The 20,744-nt window shown below is 40.5% G+C and overlaps 7 protein-coding genes across 9 annotated transcripts in view; 2 read left to right on the top strand and 5 right to left on the bottom strand.

The window, feature by feature from the left end:
* LOC117138467 (uncharacterized transmembrane protein DDB_G0289901) overlaps positions 1 to 20,744 on the top strand; it is a 75,793-nt gene that overhangs the window by 40,567 nt on the left and 14,482 nt on the right. The window lies entirely within an intron of this gene.
* Positions 3,991 to 4,152, bottom strand: LOC117138476 (probable E3 ubiquitin-protein ligase IRF2BPL). Its single transcript, XM_033300607.1, has one exon. It carries the CDS (start codon positions 4,150 to 4,152, stop codon positions 3,991 to 3,993), a length of 162 nt encoding a protein of 53 aa, XP_033156498.1.
* Positions 11,479 to 13,854, top strand: LOC117138474 (protein GSKIP homolog). Its single transcript, XM_033300605.1, has one exon. It carries the CDS (start codon positions 12,097 to 12,099, stop codon positions 12,454 to 12,456), a length of 360 nt encoding a protein of 119 aa, XP_033156496.1. The 5' UTR covers positions 11,479 to 12,096; the 3' UTR covers positions 12,457 to 13,854.
* Positions 15,942 to 16,740, bottom strand: LOC117138471. The gene is made up of 3 exons (XM_033300601.1): positions 16,554 to 16,740; positions 16,339 to 16,491; positions 15,942 to 16,283 (listed from the first exon to the last, which is right to left on the bottom strand). The coding sequence occupies exons 1-3, from the start codon at positions 16,626 to 16,628 to the stop codon at positions 15,942 to 15,944; spliced, it is 570 nt and encodes a 189-aa protein (XP_033156492.1). The 5' UTR covers positions 16,629 to 16,740.
* LOC117138473 lies at positions 17,060 to 17,856 on the bottom strand. Of its 2 annotated transcripts, XM_033300604.1 has the most exons (3): positions 17,681 to 17,856; positions 17,470 to 17,622; positions 17,060 to 17,408 (listed from the first exon to the last, which is right to left on the bottom strand). In XM_033300604.1, the coding sequence occupies exons 1-3, from the start codon at positions 17,744 to 17,746 to the stop codon at positions 17,070 to 17,072; spliced, it is 558 nt and encodes a 185-aa protein (XP_033156495.1). In that variant the 5' UTR covers positions 17,747 to 17,856; the 3' UTR covers positions 17,060 to 17,069. The 2 variants fall into 2 exon arrangements, with proteins under 2 accessions (XP_033156495.1, XP_033156494.1); XM_033300603.1 differs by having other exon boundaries at positions 17,470 to 17,765.
* Positions 18,329 to 19,512, bottom strand: LOC117138470. The gene is made up of 3 exons (XM_033300599.1): positions 19,356 to 19,512; positions 19,140 to 19,292; positions 18,329 to 19,083 (listed from the first exon to the last, which is right to left on the bottom strand). The coding sequence occupies exons 1-3, from the start codon at positions 19,431 to 19,433 to the stop codon at positions 18,739 to 18,741; spliced, it is 576 nt and encodes a 191-aa protein (XP_033156490.1). The 5' UTR covers positions 19,434 to 19,512; the 3' UTR covers positions 18,329 to 18,738.
* LOC117138472 lies at positions 19,629 to 20,653 on the bottom strand. Its single transcript, XM_033300602.1, has 3 exons — positions 20,394 to 20,653; positions 20,177 to 20,329; positions 19,629 to 20,080 (listed from the first exon to the last, which is right to left on the bottom strand). Exons 1-3 carry the CDS (start codon positions 20,466 to 20,468, stop codon positions 19,742 to 19,744), a joined length of 567 nt encoding a protein of 188 aa, XP_033156493.1. The 5' UTR covers positions 20,469 to 20,653; the 3' UTR covers positions 19,629 to 19,741.

The raw sequence follows: 20,744 nt of genomic DNA, 5'->3' as shown, positions 1-20,744 counted from the left end.
AAAATTGCTGCATACCCCGGGCTCTGAATATGCCACGCAAATGAGCAGGACGGCAGGCAGGTTGCATGTATCCGATACACGCATTTTGAATGCATTATATATGCATATATACAATAGAACACTGTAGCATAAGAAGCTTTGAACTGAAAGTTACTCAACTTTATCGTACCATTAAAATATATCAATACCACACTGAATGAACTTAAATATGTTTTTTTTTTTTTTCGTTGTCTAACAATGGAATTTGCCATTTGCATAAGCCCTTTAGTAGCCAGTGATTGAAGGGTGGAAAACACTTCAATTAGGGTTCTCTATCTGTGGGCGTTCACTGTACGTACCTGTGCTCTGTTAATCACTTGACGGCCAGCGAGTGAGGAAAGGGAAAACAAAGCGCTAAAATAACAATTTAACAACTTGTTCAAGACGAGCAACTTTGCCTCCACCTGTCCTCCCGCCGCCTCCATGTCCATGTCCATGCCCATGCCCATGCCCACTTACCCATACCGATTGCCATTCCATTCCACCACCCCGGTAAAACCGCTCAACCTCGTTATTGTCATTACCATTATATGAATGTATGCATGAACAATGCCCGGGTAATTATTGTTTTTGGGGACAGACAGGGGCGATTGCGTGACTCGGGCACATTTGTTTTGTTTACGGAAAGTAATTGCAAAAGTTGTTTCAATTTTGCCCAACAGCGATAGCAAGCCAACCGAAGAGGGTTAACAACAAACGCTCTCGCTCCTGTAAACTGAAAAGCTAAACAAAAAAGAAAAAATACTGGGCATTGGGGCAGGCAAACAATGCATAATTGGCATCAGCTTAATGCTTTAACTTGCCGAGTGCCAGTGGCAAAAGAAAATAAAATAAAATGCAAAATGCAAAATGTAAAATGCAGAAAGCAAAATTCTACCAAACCAACCCACCAGCCCAGCCAAAAAACAGCATCAAAAACGCATTTACCCCGCCCACACAAACGATGAAAACGATGGCGTTGGGCGAAAAGTTTTTAGTTCAACGGGGTAGCGAAAAATATAAAAGGAAAACTATATGTGTGTACAAAAAAAAAGTTTGTAAAATAGTGAGATGGGCGTGTGGGGGAGTGGCCAACGTTCTTTTTGTGCCATTTTCTTCGTTGCTTTGTTTAAATTACAATTTTCTTCTGCTGTGCGCTCTCTTTTTCGGCACTTTTTCCCCGCGCGCTGCACATCCGGCGCAAAAAGTGCATGAAAAGCGCAAAAATGGCACAACTACTATATATCTTCTTCCTCTTCTTTATTTTTTACTTTTTGTTGCTGCGCTGCATAGCAAAAAAGAAAAAAACAGAAGTCGACGAGGAGAAGCAGAACAAGTCGGACAGGCGGACTGGCATTCAGTCATTTTAGCATTTCAGCCATTCAGTCAGCGAGTCATTCGCATGTTTTCCACTCGGTTAGGGTGATTCAGGGGATTACCAGCGAGGAAAACTTAGTTTGAAAGTCGAAAATCGCCTAAATATGAAACTATTTGGGCTTTAAGGTAACACTATTTGCACAGAGTGACCAGCTCTTTATATGAAGCAGTAATTTGATTGTTTTGCTAAGAATAAACCAACAGATTACTAAACCTAAACTAAAATGGGATTTTAAAGTACACAATACATGGGTGTTTTTTATTGCTGACACACCCTGACAGATGCGCCTCAGTTTATCTGGATTCACTCTTGCCTCTGCATTTTCCTCTTATGCAAAAAAAAAAAAAGGAAGGAAAATATGATTTTTGCCAGCATTTTGGACGAAAATGTTTGTGAATTATTTAAGGGAAAACCAAAGAAAACTAAACAAAAAGTGAATGTGAACGAATAGGAGACTGCTGTTTGTGGGGCACTTAAAATTTAACATGCTAAATGAATTTAAGGCATAATTCTGCTAGCCGTCAGATATTTTTCATCTTTCCATTTATTCGCTTTCATTAGTATCGCTTGCTACGCATTTTTGATTTATTACGTGTGCGTCACTTGGAAAGCTTTTAATTGAACATTAAATGAAAGCCATTTATTTGTTTTCTGCTCAAATACATGAACACACATAATGTAATTATTTAATTCGAATTGTAATTAATTGCATACTATTATTGTTGTCTCTTTGCAGGTCGGTATTCAATTACACTGATTTTAAACAACATTTTCGATGAATGCCGCGTGAGTTACAATAATTTATTTTACAATTGTGTTCTGGTTTATACAAATTGCTATTAGAATGTTAATTAGTGGAAAATAATGTTAGTTTGCCAAAAAAAAAAAATGTTATTCAATTGAATTACACATTTGAATGAAATTTTCCTTAGCCTTTTACTGGCTTTTCGCTTTCCCATTGCAAGCGACTTTCTCCCTGGCTGAGCAAATCGGAAAAAGAAGGGACAAAGAGTGAGTCATTGAGATAAATAGCCAGGGCATTTGGCAAATTGAAATCAAATCAATAGCGGCGAATCAAATTGAAGTCTCGAAACACGAATCAAACTTTGACTTGGTGGCAATAGGAGGGAAAAGGGAAAAATCCGAAAGTGCGCCAAATGCAACTAAGCGATACATAATACCGTAAGGAAAACAAAAATCCCCACCAACCCCCGCCGATGCCTTTCAGATAAAAGATGATTGAATGCAACTGGCTGGCGCTGAGTCCCCGAATTCCCCGCCAAAAATCCCCTGTCTTTCTTGTCTGATTAACATAAATCGTGCTGGCTGCCGCTGCTGCTGCCGCCGACTATATCTTATTTCGATTTTTTCCTCGCCTTTGGTTTGTTTGGTTTTTATTTTTTGGTTTGTTTTGTTTTGTTTCGGTTTGGTTTGGTTTTTCTTTCTCTCAAATGAACTACGGGCTTATGCAAAAGCTCAGATGGCGGCACAGGCAGCAGCAGAAATTGAATGCAAGCGAGCTGAAAAATAACAAAAAAATAAATAAAAACGAAAGGCAGCAGTGAAATAAAATTCAGATGGGGGAATGAAGCATGGAGCAGCTCCAGCAGGAGCTGGCTGGGGTCCTCCATGTGGATAGTGGATGCTGCATAGTGGATATGGAGAGGTGGGCAGCGGCAACAACACATCAGTGCCTGCCTGCTGACTTTTATTGCAATCGCAGGTCGCGAATTCAGCGCAGTCTGCAACTTCGAAAACGGGGGCTGAAACTTACTTAACCCATTTTCACACCAGCTGGTTAAAAAGTGGCATTAAAACGTTTAATCTGTTTTTTACAATTAAATCAATCCGAACATTAGAAGTTATCAGTACAATATGGTTCTTAGCCATATAAAAAAACAAAAAGAAAAGTCCAATTTCCAAAAAGTTTATCCGCATTATGCGAACATGACAAATTGCTACCCCAAAAACTGTGAGTAAAACCAATTTGACTTGCAACAATGTAGAGACTTCCTTTGTCTCGAAAATCGAATCTTTTTTAAAGGCAATCGAAAATCGAAACCAGTGACGGGTTAAACTTTTTGCTGATGAGCATGAGAATGATGTTGCTGTCGGGCTCCTCTGGCTTTCATCCTTTGGGTTCCCTTGCTTTTTATCTTTTTTTTTTTATTTTGTCTTTCCCTCACTTTGGTTTGAACTTCATTGTTGGTTCGCTTAAAATTCCAAACAGCAAATTGCAACTGCCAACAATTTCGAGGCTATCAGTGGCATAGCATCAGGCAACCACGTCGCTGGTGGCTGCTGCTCCTGCTCCTGCTGTTTCTGCTGCTGCTGCTGGTGGAGATGCTGATGTTGCTCCTACCACTGGCAGTAATTTTATGCAAGATGCTATCTCAACACACCTCAACACGCCTGCTGGCGGAGAGGCAGTGAAATGCATGTAAGCCATTTCACTGGGTTCTGCTTCTTGGCCATGCTTGGTTTGGTTGCTGCTGTTGTTGCTGTTGCAAGTATGACAAACAGCCTGCTGCCGTCTTTTGAATGGAATTCAATTCCCATGCAGCAGGGGCAGCAGTGGCGGCACAGCAGCAACCCTAGACGTCTCTCACATCTCGTGCCTTTTGTCTGCCTTTTATCTGCTGATGTTGCTGTTGCTGCTGCTGCTGCTGCTGCTGCTGCCTTTCGGCACAGCAATACTTGTTTAGCTTGTTTGCCGCCGCTGCTGCTGCTGTTGCTGCTGCTGCAGTTATTGCCATTGTATCTTGATGCCTTTCAAGTGCCAATTGTGCGACCGCCCCGAACCTTTTTATTTCTGTCTTCCCATCCCCCTCCCCTTCATTTTTTTGCGAGACAAACTCATTGCTTATTTAATTTAAGGTGGGAATTTCAGCGTTTTCCCCTTCTTTACTTTTGTGTCACGAGCGAATTTATTCAAATTGAGTTGATAATAGTTGCGCTACAGCTACTGCTGCTGCTGCTGCTGCCGGCACTGCCATTCAAGTGTTAATTGTTGTCGGCACCCTTTTGAGGATCTGAGAAGATTTGTTGGGTATTTAATAAATATTTGCACAGCACAACAACGACTGTCAGGTTTAATCAACAATGAGAACGGCATTTGCTCTCTTATGGCCAGCTCCTAGCTCTAGTCCCCAGTAATTCACGATTTCCTGCTGTAATTGAAAAGATACCAAGACAAGTTGCTGCTGCTACGGCAGCAACATTTCAACCAGTCGACGGCAGTCGCGGTAGTGCATTAATTATTCATGAGTTGTCGCGCAGGCGACATTGCAGCTACAGCTACAGCAGCAACATTAGCAGCAGCAGCAGCAGCAGCAGCAACTCGGAGACAGCGGCAACATAATTATTCATGCGCGCTTATCGCCAGAAAGGTAGGCAACACCATTTTAACCACAAGCGGATTATAATTATCAACAGTTGCCATCAGAGCGGACAGACAGGCGGACTGACGGTCAGTTGCTGCTACTTGGAGGCGCAGCAGCAACATGTTGCTGGCGGTGCACAATACATGGCTAATGACCATGATGATGATGATGGTGATGGTGAAGCCAAAAACGCGCTGCAGCAAATATAATTACACGGCCAGCAACAAGACAGACAGCTGCTTTAATTGATGTTGATTGCTATCAACAACACTGCCTCCGAGTTCTTCGCATTTTGTCGGAGTACCCAACACTACCACTAACACGCTCAATTGTAATTCTTTTCATTGCCCGCTTTTGTCAGAGGTGGAAACCTTTCCAAAATAATGAACTGTAAAAACATGAACAGAAAACAATGGGAAAAAATCTTTTATTGCATGTCAGCGTGACATTAGGAGCAATCTTGGCCCAAACAACTAAATTAGCATTACTAAATTGTGCTCGTATAATGACTAAATCGAAACGGAACCAAATAAGAGTCATGCCTTGGTAAATTACATAAATAAATACATAAATTTGAAAGCTGATATCGACTGGTGATTAAAACTGACTCGTGGCAAAGAAAAAACCAAATCGCATTCAAGTTATTGTTATTAAATATGGCCTATGCACATGTTAACACCGTAGAACTAAGCTCATTAAAAGAAAATGCATTAAGTCAGAGTTATTAATTATATAAGCTGCTTACAATTCAATAATACCGCTTTTGTTTTAATATTTCTCATCAATTTAAGAGAGGCTAAATGTTATGGCTCATAAATAGGATTTATTATAGAGTCAATAAAAAGTGGAATTAACCTTTAGCCAAGTTCAAATTAAAAACTCTACAAAGCACAAATACATAACATTAATATACAAAATAATGTCCCATAAAAAAGACATTAATTTGAAATTAGTGGACAAGCTGCTTACATTCTAACAAAATTCCTTTTGGGCCTTAAATTTTTTTGCTTATATACGTATTTCTTTTGGCACCACGATTATAATGGCCCATAAATTGGATTTATAATTTAGCTGCTGCAGCTAATGTTCGCACATATATATTTTATGCTTTAATATACACATTTATTTTCCGGACCATTTGGGTTTATTACCCCAAGCGGTAGTTAAGTTATTTTCGTGGTAATTGAAACGCGGGACGATTGTCAAGGCAACTTTTTATTTCTTGCATATATTTTGCCGGCTTAACAGAAGTCCTGTGATGAATCAATCAAAGCTTAATTTGCCATGGGTTCCACGCAGTAAGCATTTAAATTTTAATTAACATTTTTGAATTGTGCAAAACGAGCACTTCCCCTCTCTTTCACTTTGCGTATTTATCCCGTAAAAATCCCCATTCGGGCCATCTCTTTTGCTCTTGTAATGGAGTTTTTGGTGTGCAAGGGGGTAAAGAGTGAGCGAGCGAGCGAAAGAGAGAGCGAGCGAGCGAAAGAGAACGAGAAGCGGCAGCCATGTTTGTTGTATGGCGCTCACTCATTAAAGCCTGGCTGTGCGAGCGAGACAGCGACAGGCTGCTACAACTTTTGGCGCATGTTGAGCTGCGCATGCAAAAAAAGCAAAAAGGAAGTGGAAAAGGAAGGGGACGGGTATGGGAATGGGAATGGGAATAGGATTGGGAATGGGGAAAAGGAAGAGATGGAGAAGGAGGTGGGCAAGGTGGTTGTACAGAAGAGGGTGGCGGTGGAGTAGATGGAAGAGCTGGGGGGGGAAATGTAAACTTTGCGACGCCTGCTGGCTTTTAGTTTGCCTTTTAAATGTTTAAACGATTAAGTCGAATTTTAATTTGGCCGCAAAGCATAACACGACTTTACACACACACTTCTTGTTTGCTGCCTTGTGCATGGGAGCCTGTGTGTGTGTGTGTGTATGTTTGTGTTTGTGTTTTTTGCCCCTGGGTGCGGACCGAAAACTAACAGAAATGTAAAGCAGGCAATAAAGTGGCAACACGCTGACTTTGCCCATAAACTTACTAACCGAATCTGTTTAGGGGCGTCTCTTTCTGCTCGCGTTTTCTTGTTGCCTGTCCACTTAGAGATGGAAGTGCAGACGATTAACGATAGACATGCAAATCAGTGGGACCAGGCCAGTGATTTATGCTTGTTTGTTCAATCAATAAGAAAAAGTGAGACTGCTTAAATTGACTATTGTTCGCTATTTATCAGTAGAACGCAGCTAAAATTTAAATATAAACATCTAATAATCTATTTGCTGGTTATTGGGGATACATAATACTATCATTTTTGTAAACATCATTACCATGATGTTCATTACCATTAAAATGGTAATTTTACGATTTTCCTCGTTGTTCATAAAGTTTAAATTCTTCCCTGCCAATCCCTTTGGGAATCGCTCGAAATGGACGATATTTAAACGAGTCTCTCTCCACTTTGTGCTACAAGTGGGGGGAAGCTGAAAAAGTACTTCAGCAGCCAAAAGATGACTCGTCGTTTCTCCTTTCTCTTTTCCACCAGGCCCGTCTCTTTCTGTCATTTGCTGCCGACACTCATTAATGTTTACAGTGTTTTATGATATGCATAATTGCTTGTACAGATAATAAAGTTTTCCGCCCGACCATTGACCACCCCCGCTTAGCTTTCGGCCCCTTGGGTCATTTGTCCATTCAGTTAATTAAAATGCAAATGGAAATTCTTCAAATGGCCTGCAGTGCGGCGGAAAAGTCATGGGACACTAAAATGCCAGGGAAAGAGAAACGCGCATAGCTCGTGACCCTGTTGATGACAGGTTCCCATTTCCCCGATATTTGTTGTCTTTATACATTTTTATTTGCAAAAGACACAATGTGTTCAAATTGTATACTTTAATACTACACGCGGTAATTATTTAATAGATTTATTATTTATCTAAACTGCACTAGTCGCATTGCAGTGCGAAACAGCTTGTTTTTATCAGTGTACTCCACATACTTGCGGAAGTTTTTCCCCTGTGCATTGTCTTTGTGACTCTTGTATCTGTTGCTGTTGCTACTGCTACCGAGTTTACGACGCGTGAACGGCAACAGCAACTCATCCACAAAAGAGGCGACAAAATCCTCTGCTTTTTTTTTATTTCTTTCCCCTTAACAAGAGGGGAATACGATCTTCGATGCTTCTGCATCGTCAGCTTCTTGCTGCCTCCCTGTTTTTTTTTTTTTTGTGTTTTGTATTTTATTCGTTTTGTTTTTATTGTACAAGCGTTTCCAGTGAATTTTTTGATGATATCTTTGAATGTTAACATTCACAAAAGCGTAAAAATTCCTGCCCCTCTTCCCATTCAGCCAACTCCGGATCCCCTCGCATACCCCTGTTCCGGCATTAGTTTATATATCGGCTTTATGAGGCACTTTTTACTGCTCAACCTCTGCTCTGGACCCTTATTCCTCCATCCATGTGTGTGCGTTCGTTTCAGTATTAAGTGAAATTCTTTTGTGTCGACAAGCGAAAATAAAATTCACACAGTGCCGAACGTGCCGCAGAGAAAGAGGGGAGAATAAGGTATACACTGTGCGAAAAAAGGTGGCTTAATTTAAAGTATAACAACTAGTTACATGCTACGTGTTTGGATATTTAAATAATACTTATGACTTAATAACTAGAGTTTTCTTATATATGAAGAACAATTCACAGCATTTAACCTGAAAATATTGTTCTTATACTTATATTATATTAATATTTGTTTGCTGTGCATGCGAAAAAGGAAGAGAATCGAAGTCACACAATGGATTTTAGGGGGAAGGACGAAGGGTTGGCGGTTGTTTAACTGGCAACTGGGACTTGATGATAATGCCGCTTTGCTCCGCACCTTTCCTCACCTCTTGTCTTTTTACCTTAGTTTTTTTTTTTTTTTTTTGTTTTGGATTTTTACCTGGCGGGCACAATCGCTCACAATAACAACAACAGCAAAAATCGGGGAGGGTAAAAAGGTGCAAAAGCAACAACAAAGGCACCGAAAACGAGCGGCTGACGGAGTGAGAACAGCAACAACAACAACAACAACGAGCAACAACAACGAAATACACCCAATGACAAGCTGCTCGGCAATTTGACATAATTTATACGTCAAATTACTGCAAATTGATGCTAAATGGCTTCAAATTGAATTGACTGGCGCAGAAGAGGCAACAACAACAGCAACAGCAACAAATGTATGTGAACGGAAAAAGTAACAACAAAAAGGAGGCAACAACAACAGCAACAAAATGTAGCGCCCTGGCGGCAAACATGGCAACAACAATGCCGTACCGACTTGAAAAAAATCAGCGAAGCCAACTTACCGTGTCGAAAGTTGTTGTTGTTGTGCTCACTCGAACGAAAACATTTTGAATTTTCAACGTGGGGGCATCTTGTGTTGCTGTTGGTGTTGCACGTGTTGCCTTTGCAACTGATGTTGCTCGGGTTGCTGTTGAAGTTACTTTCTGTTGCTGTTGTTGCTCTGGCTGTTGCAGTTGTTAGTGTTGCTGTTGCCTGAGTTCTTAATGTTGCATCTAGGATGCTGATGTTGCTTTGGCTTCCGCGGCTCTTTCTGCTAGCTTAGCTATTGCTTTTAATGTTGCACCTTCCTGTTGCTCCTACTTATATTTATAAATATAACTTAAATCACTTGCAGTTATTGAAGAGTGGATTTTACTTGGATGTCGTTATTCCTCGTCCTTGTTATTCGCTTTTAATGCAGTTCCATCTGTGCACTACTTGCCACAAGTCATCCAGAAAAACAACAGCAAAAAACAAAGGCTTAAAAGTATCTTCAATGAGAAGTAAATTCCCTTTGAAGGTGCGAAAATGTATCTGGACAGACAAAACATTACCGACACCCTTTGAATTGAACTTACCTGGCATTCCCGCAACCTTCTTTCGTAATAACAGGGTACAGAGGAGCGAAAATTACCCAGTTATCCGCAAATTGGAGCGATCTGGAAAAAGGAACTGCAAAGATAAAGTCACGGCATACCCTTTTTACCAGCACTTTAATGATTTCCCATACAACTCAGATGGTTATTTAAAGAACACCACTTGAGCACACATTTTTTAAAAACCAACCCTTAGCCACTTTTCACTAATTTGGAATTTTCCTTCTACTTATCGTTGCAGGTATGCACTTTTGTCTTGAATCGGATAACCTAGGATATTCGCAAAACAGCTCACCCACTCGCTGAGTCTTTCACACCTTTAGAAAATGTAGCTGGCGAAAATTGTGTAGGTAAAAGGAAAATAAAACTCCATTTCAGCTGAAAAGAAAGCCATAAAGTGTGCAATCGCCATGAAAAAAGTGCAACTGTCAACGGAACACAAAAAACTTTGTTGTTTACAATTTGCCGTTGTTGCAGCAGCAGCCGTGGTGCGCTTGCAAAATATTGAATTCAATTTAAAGCGCAAGAGGCGTTCATAAATCTCCGACAATTGTGGGCCCAAGGAGCGGTAGAAAGGCACCGCGGGGCGGGAATCGGGGAATCGGTGAAAGAGTTAAAGTCGGATTATGGTCATGCACCGTACTCCCTTACCAGCCCATTCCATTTCATTTCATCCCATCCCAAAACCATTATTCTCCACAGTCGCCTTCTCATCCGCTCACTCATTTATTCCTTTTGATTGCAGTCGTGTGCGAGTGAGATGCAAGCGGGGGGAGATCGTAAACTGTCAGCGCAATTAAAATAAATTGAAACTGAACTTTCGCACACACAGTGAAAAACGATTCGAAAACTCAATAAAAAAATAGCAAAACAAATATTTATGATTCCTTGTAATCAATATGCAATGCAGTTCATACTTTTTTTCCAATTTTATGCCAAATTAGTTTAAAAACTACAAGCTATACAACTTATATATGAATATTCCTTGACACTGTCATCCTGTTCACATTGTTCTTCATAACTTAGATAATGGAATGCCCTATTATAAAAACCAGGCTATCATAACATTATATAAGTATATACTAACCTATTTTCCACTGTGTGAAAATGAAATTTAACACAACTTTTTTCGCCCAGCTGTCGCATAATTCATCAACTATTTAGGCGGCAACAGAAGGAAAAATTAAAGAAAAATTTGCGTGTGTGTCGCAAAAAGTTTTTCATTTTTAGCATCTTGATTGTTTGAGGGCGGGCAAGTGAGTAGGGGGGTTGGCAGGGGTCCGGGGGCCCTGGAAGATGGAGCAGAGAGCAGGAACTTTGCCTGGTAGCCGGGCCAGAAAACGGCTTGGCTTGCCTGCCATGGCCATGGGCAACTAAATGAACGTTCCACAGTCTTTGGTCTTCGCTCCCCAGTCCTCTCTGTCCGTACGCTGTCCGTAAGCTGTCCGTCCCTTTCGGTCCGTTCCGTCTGTCGGGTAAGCCATCTCTTTCCCCCGCCCCGTCGACCGTCTCTTTCTGTGCGCTTACCTTCCTTCTCAGCTCGTATCTCAAATTGTTCAACTTCATCAGCAAAAAAAAGTAAGGGAAAAGATGCTGCTGCTGTGGATTGTGGATATGTACTGTGAAAAATTTGGATATTTTAAAGTATTCTTTTATAAAAATTCATATTTCTCATTCTCATTAACCGAATCAAGTACATTTGATTGCACTTGTAATACAAAGTTGAATCTTTAAACTAAAACTGCTTGATTACTGATATATTAATCTCATATATAGTTGATTAAAACTATAAAAATCTATATATTTATTTGCTGTGCATCAAATCACACCAAGTCAAGCTTCCCTCAACCCCTTTACATATATATATTCTTTGGTCTCTCCCCACTCTCCATTCGATTGTCATGAGTCTGGGCCCGAGACTCCTTGCTTTTGTCCTTTTTGTTTTCCAACGGCAGCAGGCAGCATCAGGAGACTAAGACCCCGAGGTCCCAGAGCACTTGAGCTGGGTTTCTCCGAGTTGAGGAAGTCAAGGCGGCAGATATGGCAGGGAATCGGTTGAGGGGGTTGAAGGGCTTAAGCGGAGCCGAACGAGGAGTTAAGCGGATGCATAATACGGAATAATGTCTTGAAAACGAAAAGGGAATGCTGTGCATATCGGTGGGATTCCGATGCTACTAAGATACCCTTCAGCTTAAAAGGCTGTGCCAAACATACGCATGTGATGCGGATTATTTTGGATTAATTTCACGTAATTAATATTACAGTGAGATGAGGGCTGTATTGCAACTCTTTATTGATTTAATTGAGGTAATAATAAATTCATAAAACGCGAAAGAACACGAAACAACTGTAATGTAAATATCTGTCAAAATCCCTCGCCTGTTCTGTCCAAAATTCGTGCTTAGAAATTTCTATGAATGGCTCTCGTCCAGAGTGACGAAAACGACTTCCACGCGCTTCGAGAGGCGCAACGGATGGTGGACTCGTGCCAGGACTTTGCGGACCACTTGATCGTGGCCGAGTTCCTACCCCATTGTCGCGGCGTGGCCTACATTAATATTCGCACCTTGGAGCAGGTCATCTATTGTGTGCAACTAAGTAGCGCTGGCTATCGGATCGTGTCCTATGAGTTCGATGATGTGGCCGATGAGGTGGCCAATTGCGACACCGTCTATGAGTCCGCCCATCAATTGCTGGCAGGGATTAGTCCGCTGTATGGGGAGAAATATGGCTTTGGACGAGAGCCGCTGGGGAAGCGAAAGGAGAAGCGGTCCTGAGGTGGGCGTGGCATGTGAAGAATTTGTCTGCTAATTGCAAATTGCCGCCCCAAAAAGTGATAATTAAGCGTTTTGCAGGTAAATGACTTGATTGCAATAATAAAGCCCGAAGCTGCGAGTTGGATTCGGGGTCTGCCATTTGATTAATTGCTGCCAAGTGAGCACAGACAGGGGGGAGAAGCTGGAGCAAGGAGCAGGGGCAGGGACAGAGGCAGATTGCCAGTTGATTGACTCAACTTGGCACTCTCCGGACCTTTTGTAGCGAAAAAAGTTAACAAGTTTTTGTGCCGTTCCACTTGACTGCCGCCGTCGAAGGAGGCGAATGAAGATGCAGACGGTTGGAGCTACAAGCTACAAGCTCCAACTCTCGAACACCCAACCAAACCAATCCAAAGCCAACCCAGCCCAACTCAGTGCCTCTCCAGCCCCACTTGTATTCCTCATTTTGGCCGGGCACCAAGCCAACTAAGGTTTTTATCTAGTTGAGTCCATCTAGTCGCTTTTCCGTCCGTCCCACGGGTGTCTGCTGTGGACAATTCACAGATACATACGCTGAAAACACACAGATGAACAAACGCAGTTACAGGCAAACATCAATAAGAACGCTAGAAGTTCAAATCAACAAAAACAAAAATCAAGTGAAGAAAGTTAGCCGAACTATAATACTTTAGGCTTCTATAATGTATGTCTCATCCTGAAATATTTGTTACTTAGGCCGTAAAGTGACAGTTTGCTGTATGTGAGCTTCACTGTGGTTGGGCGAACGCATTTGCTTTGGCGTCCGTATCGGCCATGTCTATCTGAGCTGGCTCTCCACTTGTCTATGCTCGTATATTTGTCCATTGAAGCATGCAATTGATTGCTGCAACGGCAACGGCAGCAGCAGCAGCAGCAGCATTATCCCCAACCTCTGTGTTTTGCCCCCCTCCACTGCAACCTGCCCCTTCTCCGCCTCTGCGCTTTAATTGCCTTTTCATTGCAGCCCGTCGGCCTTTTGACTCAGTGGATCCAGCCCCCCTTTTGGCTCATCAGTGTGTGTGCGTGTGTGTGTGTGTAATTTGTGGTTGTTGTTCTTTGTTAATGCATTACATGAATTTTAACAAGCTTTGCATTCTGACTGACTATCCCCCCTGCCCCCCTTTTGCCCCTTTCGTGTTTGTTTATTGTAGCCGCATCTCTGCGAATGCAGACATAATTTAACCTTTGCCTGTCTCAGTCTAATGCATTTCATTTTGCAAATTTTCAATCAATGAGCATTGCAAATTGAAGGCGCATTTTAGATGGGCAACTTTCAGAAGATCTTCCACTTAAATTGGTTAAAGCACGAAAATCTTGGTAATAAACTAAGCTCGTTTAAAAAAACCCATTTGGCATCGTCAAACGAAATTGGATCAAAGCATTCAAAATGAATATCACTTAATCAGTGGACAATTTGAAACAAGTTCCATTTCGATTTTAGTATTCTTTAAGTGAACTCGTTAAAAGGCTATAATGCAAACAAGTTTTGATAAAAACATTTGAAATAATTATATGCCTACTTCTTTTTTACGATTTGCCTTACAAATAACCAACAGCGTTTCAAATAAACAACAATCTGTCGCAAATGGATTTAATATGTTAATTTACTGATCTAGTGTCCCTAAAATTATCTGGTGCAGTTGCACAATAAAATCCTAAAATCACAATTGCAAAGAAGTTCGCAAATAGAGCTTATCACACTTGCAAAAAATATTCAAAAATTGTTTACTTCATCTCCAAATTTTTCATATATGTAATTATGACTTTTGAAACGATTCATTTTGTATGATGGTACTTAAAAACGAAGTTTTTCCACTTTTCCTCGCTTCATCAAGGACAATTAATAGACATAAGAAAAGAGAAAGTGAAAATGAAAATGACTCAATATTTTTTTTTGCGTGCACCACTCCCTGGATTTTTCGTGGAACCGCAAATTTTCCGTGTTAGTCCAACTAATTGGCTGCGTTTTTGGTTAATTAGCGCACCAGCAGCTCCAACTAACCATGACAACGTTGTCCGTCGAAAATGAAAATGAAATCTCTTTGCTGTCGCACACGCGCTTTTATTGGCACTCAAATTGGCAGCTAAACTTTGGCAACAGCCACAACAGCAACGGCAACGGGCAACATGCAACAAGCAGCAACAGCCACAGCAACTTGCAACCGCCGAACCATCGACAACGACAACTATTTTGTCTGCATTAAAACGTTGTAATTATTTTATGCCAGATAACAATTTGATATTGTCAATGCTGCAAATGTTCAAGCCGCCAACAGATGCGACAGCTGCGGGATGCGCGGGGTTTTTTCGCCGAGTGCAAACTGTGTGAGTTAGATTGATGGTGGCTAAATGCAAATTGGTTGCCATTGCTGTTTTCAGTTTTCTGTAGCCATATGCTAATCAGGGTGAGCCCCAGTCGCGTTTTGTTGCAGCAAATTAATTGGCTTTTAAAACCGTGTTAGATCGCCATCTCGCTTGTAATGCAAAGAAAAAAAATATTAAAAAGCATATCGAAGCTACTGATAGAAACATGATTTGATATGTTTTTTCTTAAATGAAGATCTAAGACTAATCTTAAATATTTTTCTTTTAAATCAATGCTCAGTTTAAAAAAAAAACGTCTGCGACTTTATTTTGTTGCTGTGAAATTGCCAATGATTTCCATGCGAAGTTGGCTCACTCTAAACTGAATTTTTCCCCCCAGCCAACAAGCGGAGCAGCCTGAAAATGGGGAAAACACAGTGGCGGCCACAAGTTTTTCGAGGGGTGGTTGCGGCGGGGAGGGGGAAGTGCCGCATGCTGCTGTCATCAGTTGACAGCCAGCAGCAGCAGCGTCGCCTTCGTCGTTGTAGCTTTTAACAATTTGCAATAAATTAGCCGAGGCAACTGTGCAGAGTTTTCACTTGAAATGCAACTCGAATTGCAATTTCCAGGGAGTTGCGGAAAAGAGGGGAAAGTAAACAGGAAAAAAATGGAGAGACTTTCTTTGCTTTAAGAATGTCTTGCATAAGCAGTTTTACAACCTTATGGGTTGCAAACTTGTTAGTTAATCCTTGTAATTAGTTTGATTTTTATGAACGGCATTTAAGCCAGTTCGTATTTCTTTGGCCAAAACCCTTTTTTCTCAGTGCCAGCGACACTTGGTGCAATTTTTGCTCGAAGTTCTCTCGCTCCCGCCAACTACCACTGCCACAAACACTCTTTTTCTTACCACAACAGTTTCCAAACATGTCTTGCCAATTTCACACTCGAACTGCCTGCTGCCTGCCTGCCCCTCCGCCCGACTTCAGCTGCCTAAAAGCGATTTTTACCTGGCCCGGTTCATTTATTGGCCCCAGAGTCGGTCGGATTTTATGACGATCTCCTTGTCGCAGCTGGAATTCGGCCCACACCTCGGAAATGCCCAGCAGCAAAAACAGTTGGCAATAGATTGGAAGATGTTCTGCGATTTTAATACTCGAGTGTATTTAGAACATTTTCGTTCTGATCCGCAGAACGACGGCCACGGTGACTTCAACAGGCTGGGCGGTGATGATGGCTTCGCCCTTATAGAAGCCACCTGCCAAAATATCCGGCAATCCTTCGCCGTTCAGAGCGCAGCGGGTGAAATTGAAGGTCGCCTTGGGCCAGGGCGGTACAAATTCATTTTCATAGACGGGCAAATCGGTGCAATTGCCCAGATTCGGCATCAACATGTCCTTGTAAAAGGTATTGATGTATTCGGTGAATTTCTGCGGTTGAATGGACATGGGAGTCAGTTTGTAATCGGACTCGTCACCGGAGTAACTGCTCAGAATACGCATCTCGACCTGAAATCAGTAGTTGATTTTTAGGTGCTTTTGATATCAATGATATTGAAGTTACCATCACGCTATCGTCCATATCAATATTCCAGAAGAATGTGCCTGAAAAACCGAATTCCGACCTGGAAATGCGCTCAATTCGCAGATTTATGTCAATGGCACTGGGATTTGTGGTGGTACCTGTAATCGACAATGGTATTGCCTCCCAGTTTGGCTGAACACAATATTTATATTATTTATTTTAAAAAGTAACATTTAGGAAATTTTTTAGCTTACCTTTGCCGCACAACCATTGTAAAGGTTTACAAAAATCCACACTAATAAATGCGATGAAACACAAAACGTAAACATTTCTGGTTAAATTGACAATATTAGTTGCAACCTACTTGCTTTTATAGTGTGTCAATTCAGATTAATCTTTCAAAAGCATTTGTGGCACGAAAACTTTGTGTACGATTGTCCACATTGTTGGAGTTGGAATAGGTGTAAATCATGTCAAACTTATCTAAATTTACTGATCGTCACGGAATCACCATGCAATTTTAGCAAATACACAACACGAGTCATGTTTGCATTAGTGTTAAACAATTCCAATTGTTCTCGTTATTTGGATATGCTGAATTCAATAACGAAGACGATAAATTCGTTGAAGATAAAATAGCAAAAATATAAATTTCATAAATATTAATTTAATACAATTTAATTTAAATCAATTCATTTTACATATTAGTACAATTTGTAAAGTAGAAAAAAAAATGTTTGCACTCTTAAAGAGCCGCATATAATGTAATATTAAATAACCTTTGGCGAGACCTTAACAATCAGGGTGAAACCCCAATCCACCTGACCGGTCATTTTATACTCTAACTTGAAAAAACCCTCTGGTGCGATATCCGGCAATCCCTCGCCACTGGCCACACATTTGTCCAACTTGTAAACATTTCGTGGCCATGGTGGCACAAAATCGCCCTCGAACTGCACCATATTGGAGCAATGGCCCACATTCTTAATGAAAGCGTCCTTGTAGAAACCGTTGAGATACTCGAAAAAAGGCTGTTTGGGAATGGACCAGGGCATCATTTTGTAGTCGTCTTCGTCACCCGATGAGCAGTGATAAACGTCGGCCTCCACCTGTCCATCAACCATCATTTGCTAATTAATAGGAACTTTATAATAAAATCAAGATCTCAACCATGGTGTCTTTATCCACATCGTAGTTCCAGTCCAGTGTCATGGAAAATGCGTACTCGCTGCGCCCAAGTCGATCAACTTTTGTGTTGATCTTCAAGAGATTCTCATCTGAGCTATAGGATGTCAAGGATAAGGGCTCGTACTCCCAGTTACGCTGTCGAATGAGCAGAGAAATTATAAGTATTTCAATTTGATAGAATATCCTGGCATACTCCTGCTTTGCAGCCATCGATCAGCAGCGTAGCGAGCAAAAACAGCAACGAGCAACACGAAATCATTTAGCCAAACTTTTGAACTTCATGAACTTGCAATCGAGTTGCATTTATATAGCAAACTACTGTGGATTGCATGGCAGTGTACTTGTATCAATTATGTAACTGCCTGTTACATTTTGGGCTAACATGTCGAACAAGACTGCATGCCAAAAACATGAAAAAATGTGTGGACTTTGAATAAAAAATGTAAGTTTGCTGTTTGGTGTGTCTTTAGCAACAATTGGGCAAACTTACAAATGAATACTAAGTATTTGATTGGTTTTTAAGTAATAACTGAAAATTCTCTTTCACTGGTATTTGCCAAATTTATTATTTATTATTATTTTAGGCGCAGTTTAAAATAAATTGTGTTTATCTAAGATTATAATTTTTACATTAATTTGGGTGTGATTTTAAAAACTGAAGTAGTGTTCCATGTGGGTTGACCTGGTCCATAGCATTTGATTATAACCATATAGAATCCGGCAGGAACAATTTCTGGCAACCCATCGCCATCGATTACGCATTTGTTGCCAAAATAGGTTTGCTTTGGTTTCTATGGATATGGGTTCGTAGTCCCATTTCCGCTAAAAAAACACAAAATTGGTAAAGATAGTTCATCAGTTTAAATACTAAACTAACCGCTGCTCCGCATCTACTGATTAGCACAATTGCCAACAATATAAAGACTGACGAATAGCCGAAATCCATTTGGCCAATATGAAACTGGGTAATAATGCTATTATTACCTACATTACCTACCTATTTCAATGTTACACGACATTACTATCAGATTTTTATAGACACGTGGATTGTGTAGAATCCAAAAATATTTTTAAATTGCAAAATGCACTTTGTAGAACGATTTCATAACGCCAGAAAAATTCATTACAAACATGCTCTTCGGAGTAAAATGATTAATAACGTGATTCCATTTTGAAAAGTGAAAATCAAACAAAAATTTTGGTTTTATTTATAAGATTGCAAAAAAAAAAGGATCTGAAATATTAACATATCTAGAAAATTTTGTTAGTTAGCTTAAAAACGGCTGTGAAACCCCAAGTTGGCTGACCAGGACCAAATTTAGTGAATACGATCTTGTAGAATCCGGGCGGAGCGATTTCCGGCAGTCCATCACCATCGATTTTGCACTTGTCGAGCTTATAGGTGTTCTTTGGCCAGGGCGGCTGAAATTTGCCATCGTATTTGGGTAGATTGGAGCAGTAGCCCAAGTTTTTTAAGATCACATCCTTATAGTATGTGTTGAGGTAATCATAGAAGGGCTGTTTAGGGATTGCCCAGGGTAGCAGCTTGTAATCACTCTCGTCGCCGGTATTGCTGCGATACGCTTGTGCCTCAACCTAGGCAATATATGGTGAACTAAATTATAATTAATAAATAATTTAGAATGACCCACCATTGTTTCGTTGTTCGTGTCATATTTCCACTCTATAATGCCTGAAAGTCCGTAATCTGAACGGCCCAGACGTTCGATTTTAGCTTCAAATTTTAGCTTGCTTTCATCCGAAGACGTTGTGGTTAATAATATAGGCTCGTAGTCCCATTTGCGCTAAAAACATAGGAATCAGTAAGTGTTTTTAAATTTAAATTAATTTTTTATGGCCAAACTTACTGCTGCTCCTGTCAAATGAAAAAAGATACACAGAATTGCTATTCTAGTTGAGGTTGCAACAAAATCAAAAGCTAACATTTCGGTTGAATTGAAATTGATACATTCTGGCAAAACAAGGCCCTTATATACCGCATTGATAATCTGAATTGGACAAACTCACGAACCTATCATGTTCGCAAGATAATTATTATGTTTGCGATTCATATTTAAACATTCTATTTCGAACAACGAACAATCTCGTGTCTGTAATTGTTCAATAATTAAGTTTTGAAGTGTCTTTGATGCTGATTTTATTGCTTTTTATAACAACTACTCTCTACATGCTTTTTATATAGGAATATAGTTACTATTGATAATACATAGATAAGTGATTGCACATGTGGAGATCAGACAAGTTTGGTGGTTATCTTCACAATGAGAATGAATCCCCAATCCACGGGATTCATCATGGTGAAATTGACCTTGTAGTAGCCCTCGGGAACCATATCCGGAAAACCATCACTATTGGCCACACACTTGTCCAGCACGTACGTATCCTGGGGCCACGGTGGCTCGAATTTGTCATCGAACTTGACCAGATTGGAGCAACCGCCCAGATTGGGAAGCACTACGTCCTTATAATGGTTGTTCATGAACTCCACATACGGCTGTTTCGGGATGCTAAGCGGTATGATCTTGTAGTCGTTTTCGTCTCCGGAGGTGCTTCGGTAGGCTATTGCTTCAACCTAAAAGTTATTCATTATTTGGTATTTGTAACTATTTCTTCGGGTATGAATAGTTGTCTTTAGGATCGATTTATTCATGCTTCCACATATATTTACCATGGTATTATCGTCTGGTGTGTACTTAAATTCGATGTTTGCCGAAATTGCATATGCTCCCCGACCGACTCGCTCCACTTTGGCCACCATCTTCAGCATACTTTCATCCGTGGAGTAGGTTTCAATGGACAGCGGTTCGTAGTCCCACTTGCGCTGTTCAATCAAGCGAGAGATTTTTTTTATCAAACTTTAACGCCAATTTGGTTTGTTTACCTACCTTGCCATAACATTGATCCACTATCAAAAGTATTAATACTCCTCCAATAATAGGCAGCAGCAAACGTGGTAGCATTTTGGCCAAAATTCAACTGCATTGAGCCGGTTTTTATGGTTTATATAGCTGAGGTCTTATAAATCCACCGAACGTTAAATGTTTTCGACTTGTTTTCCCTTTATCAGATTGTACAAATGCCAGTTTGGTATAGCAACAAGCACGCCATATGAGTGTTTTAGTTTGTTATTTGTTAAATATGAATAACTTGAAATCTAAATTTCAATAGATGACATCAGTTGCACCTTATTAACGTAACTTTTAATAAAATAATAATAATTTGCACGAATATTTTAA

The sequence above is a fragment of the Drosophila mauritiana genome, chromosome 2R (genome assembly GCF_004382145.1).
Source record: "Drosophila mauritiana strain mau12 chromosome 2R, ASM438214v1, whole genome shotgun sequence".
Taxonomy (NCBI): domain Eukaryota; kingdom Metazoa; phylum Arthropoda; class Insecta; order Diptera; family Drosophilidae; genus Drosophila; species Drosophila mauritiana.
The sequence above is the reverse complement of the archived record's forward strand: the minus strand, read 5'-3'. Positions and strand labels throughout refer to the sequence as shown.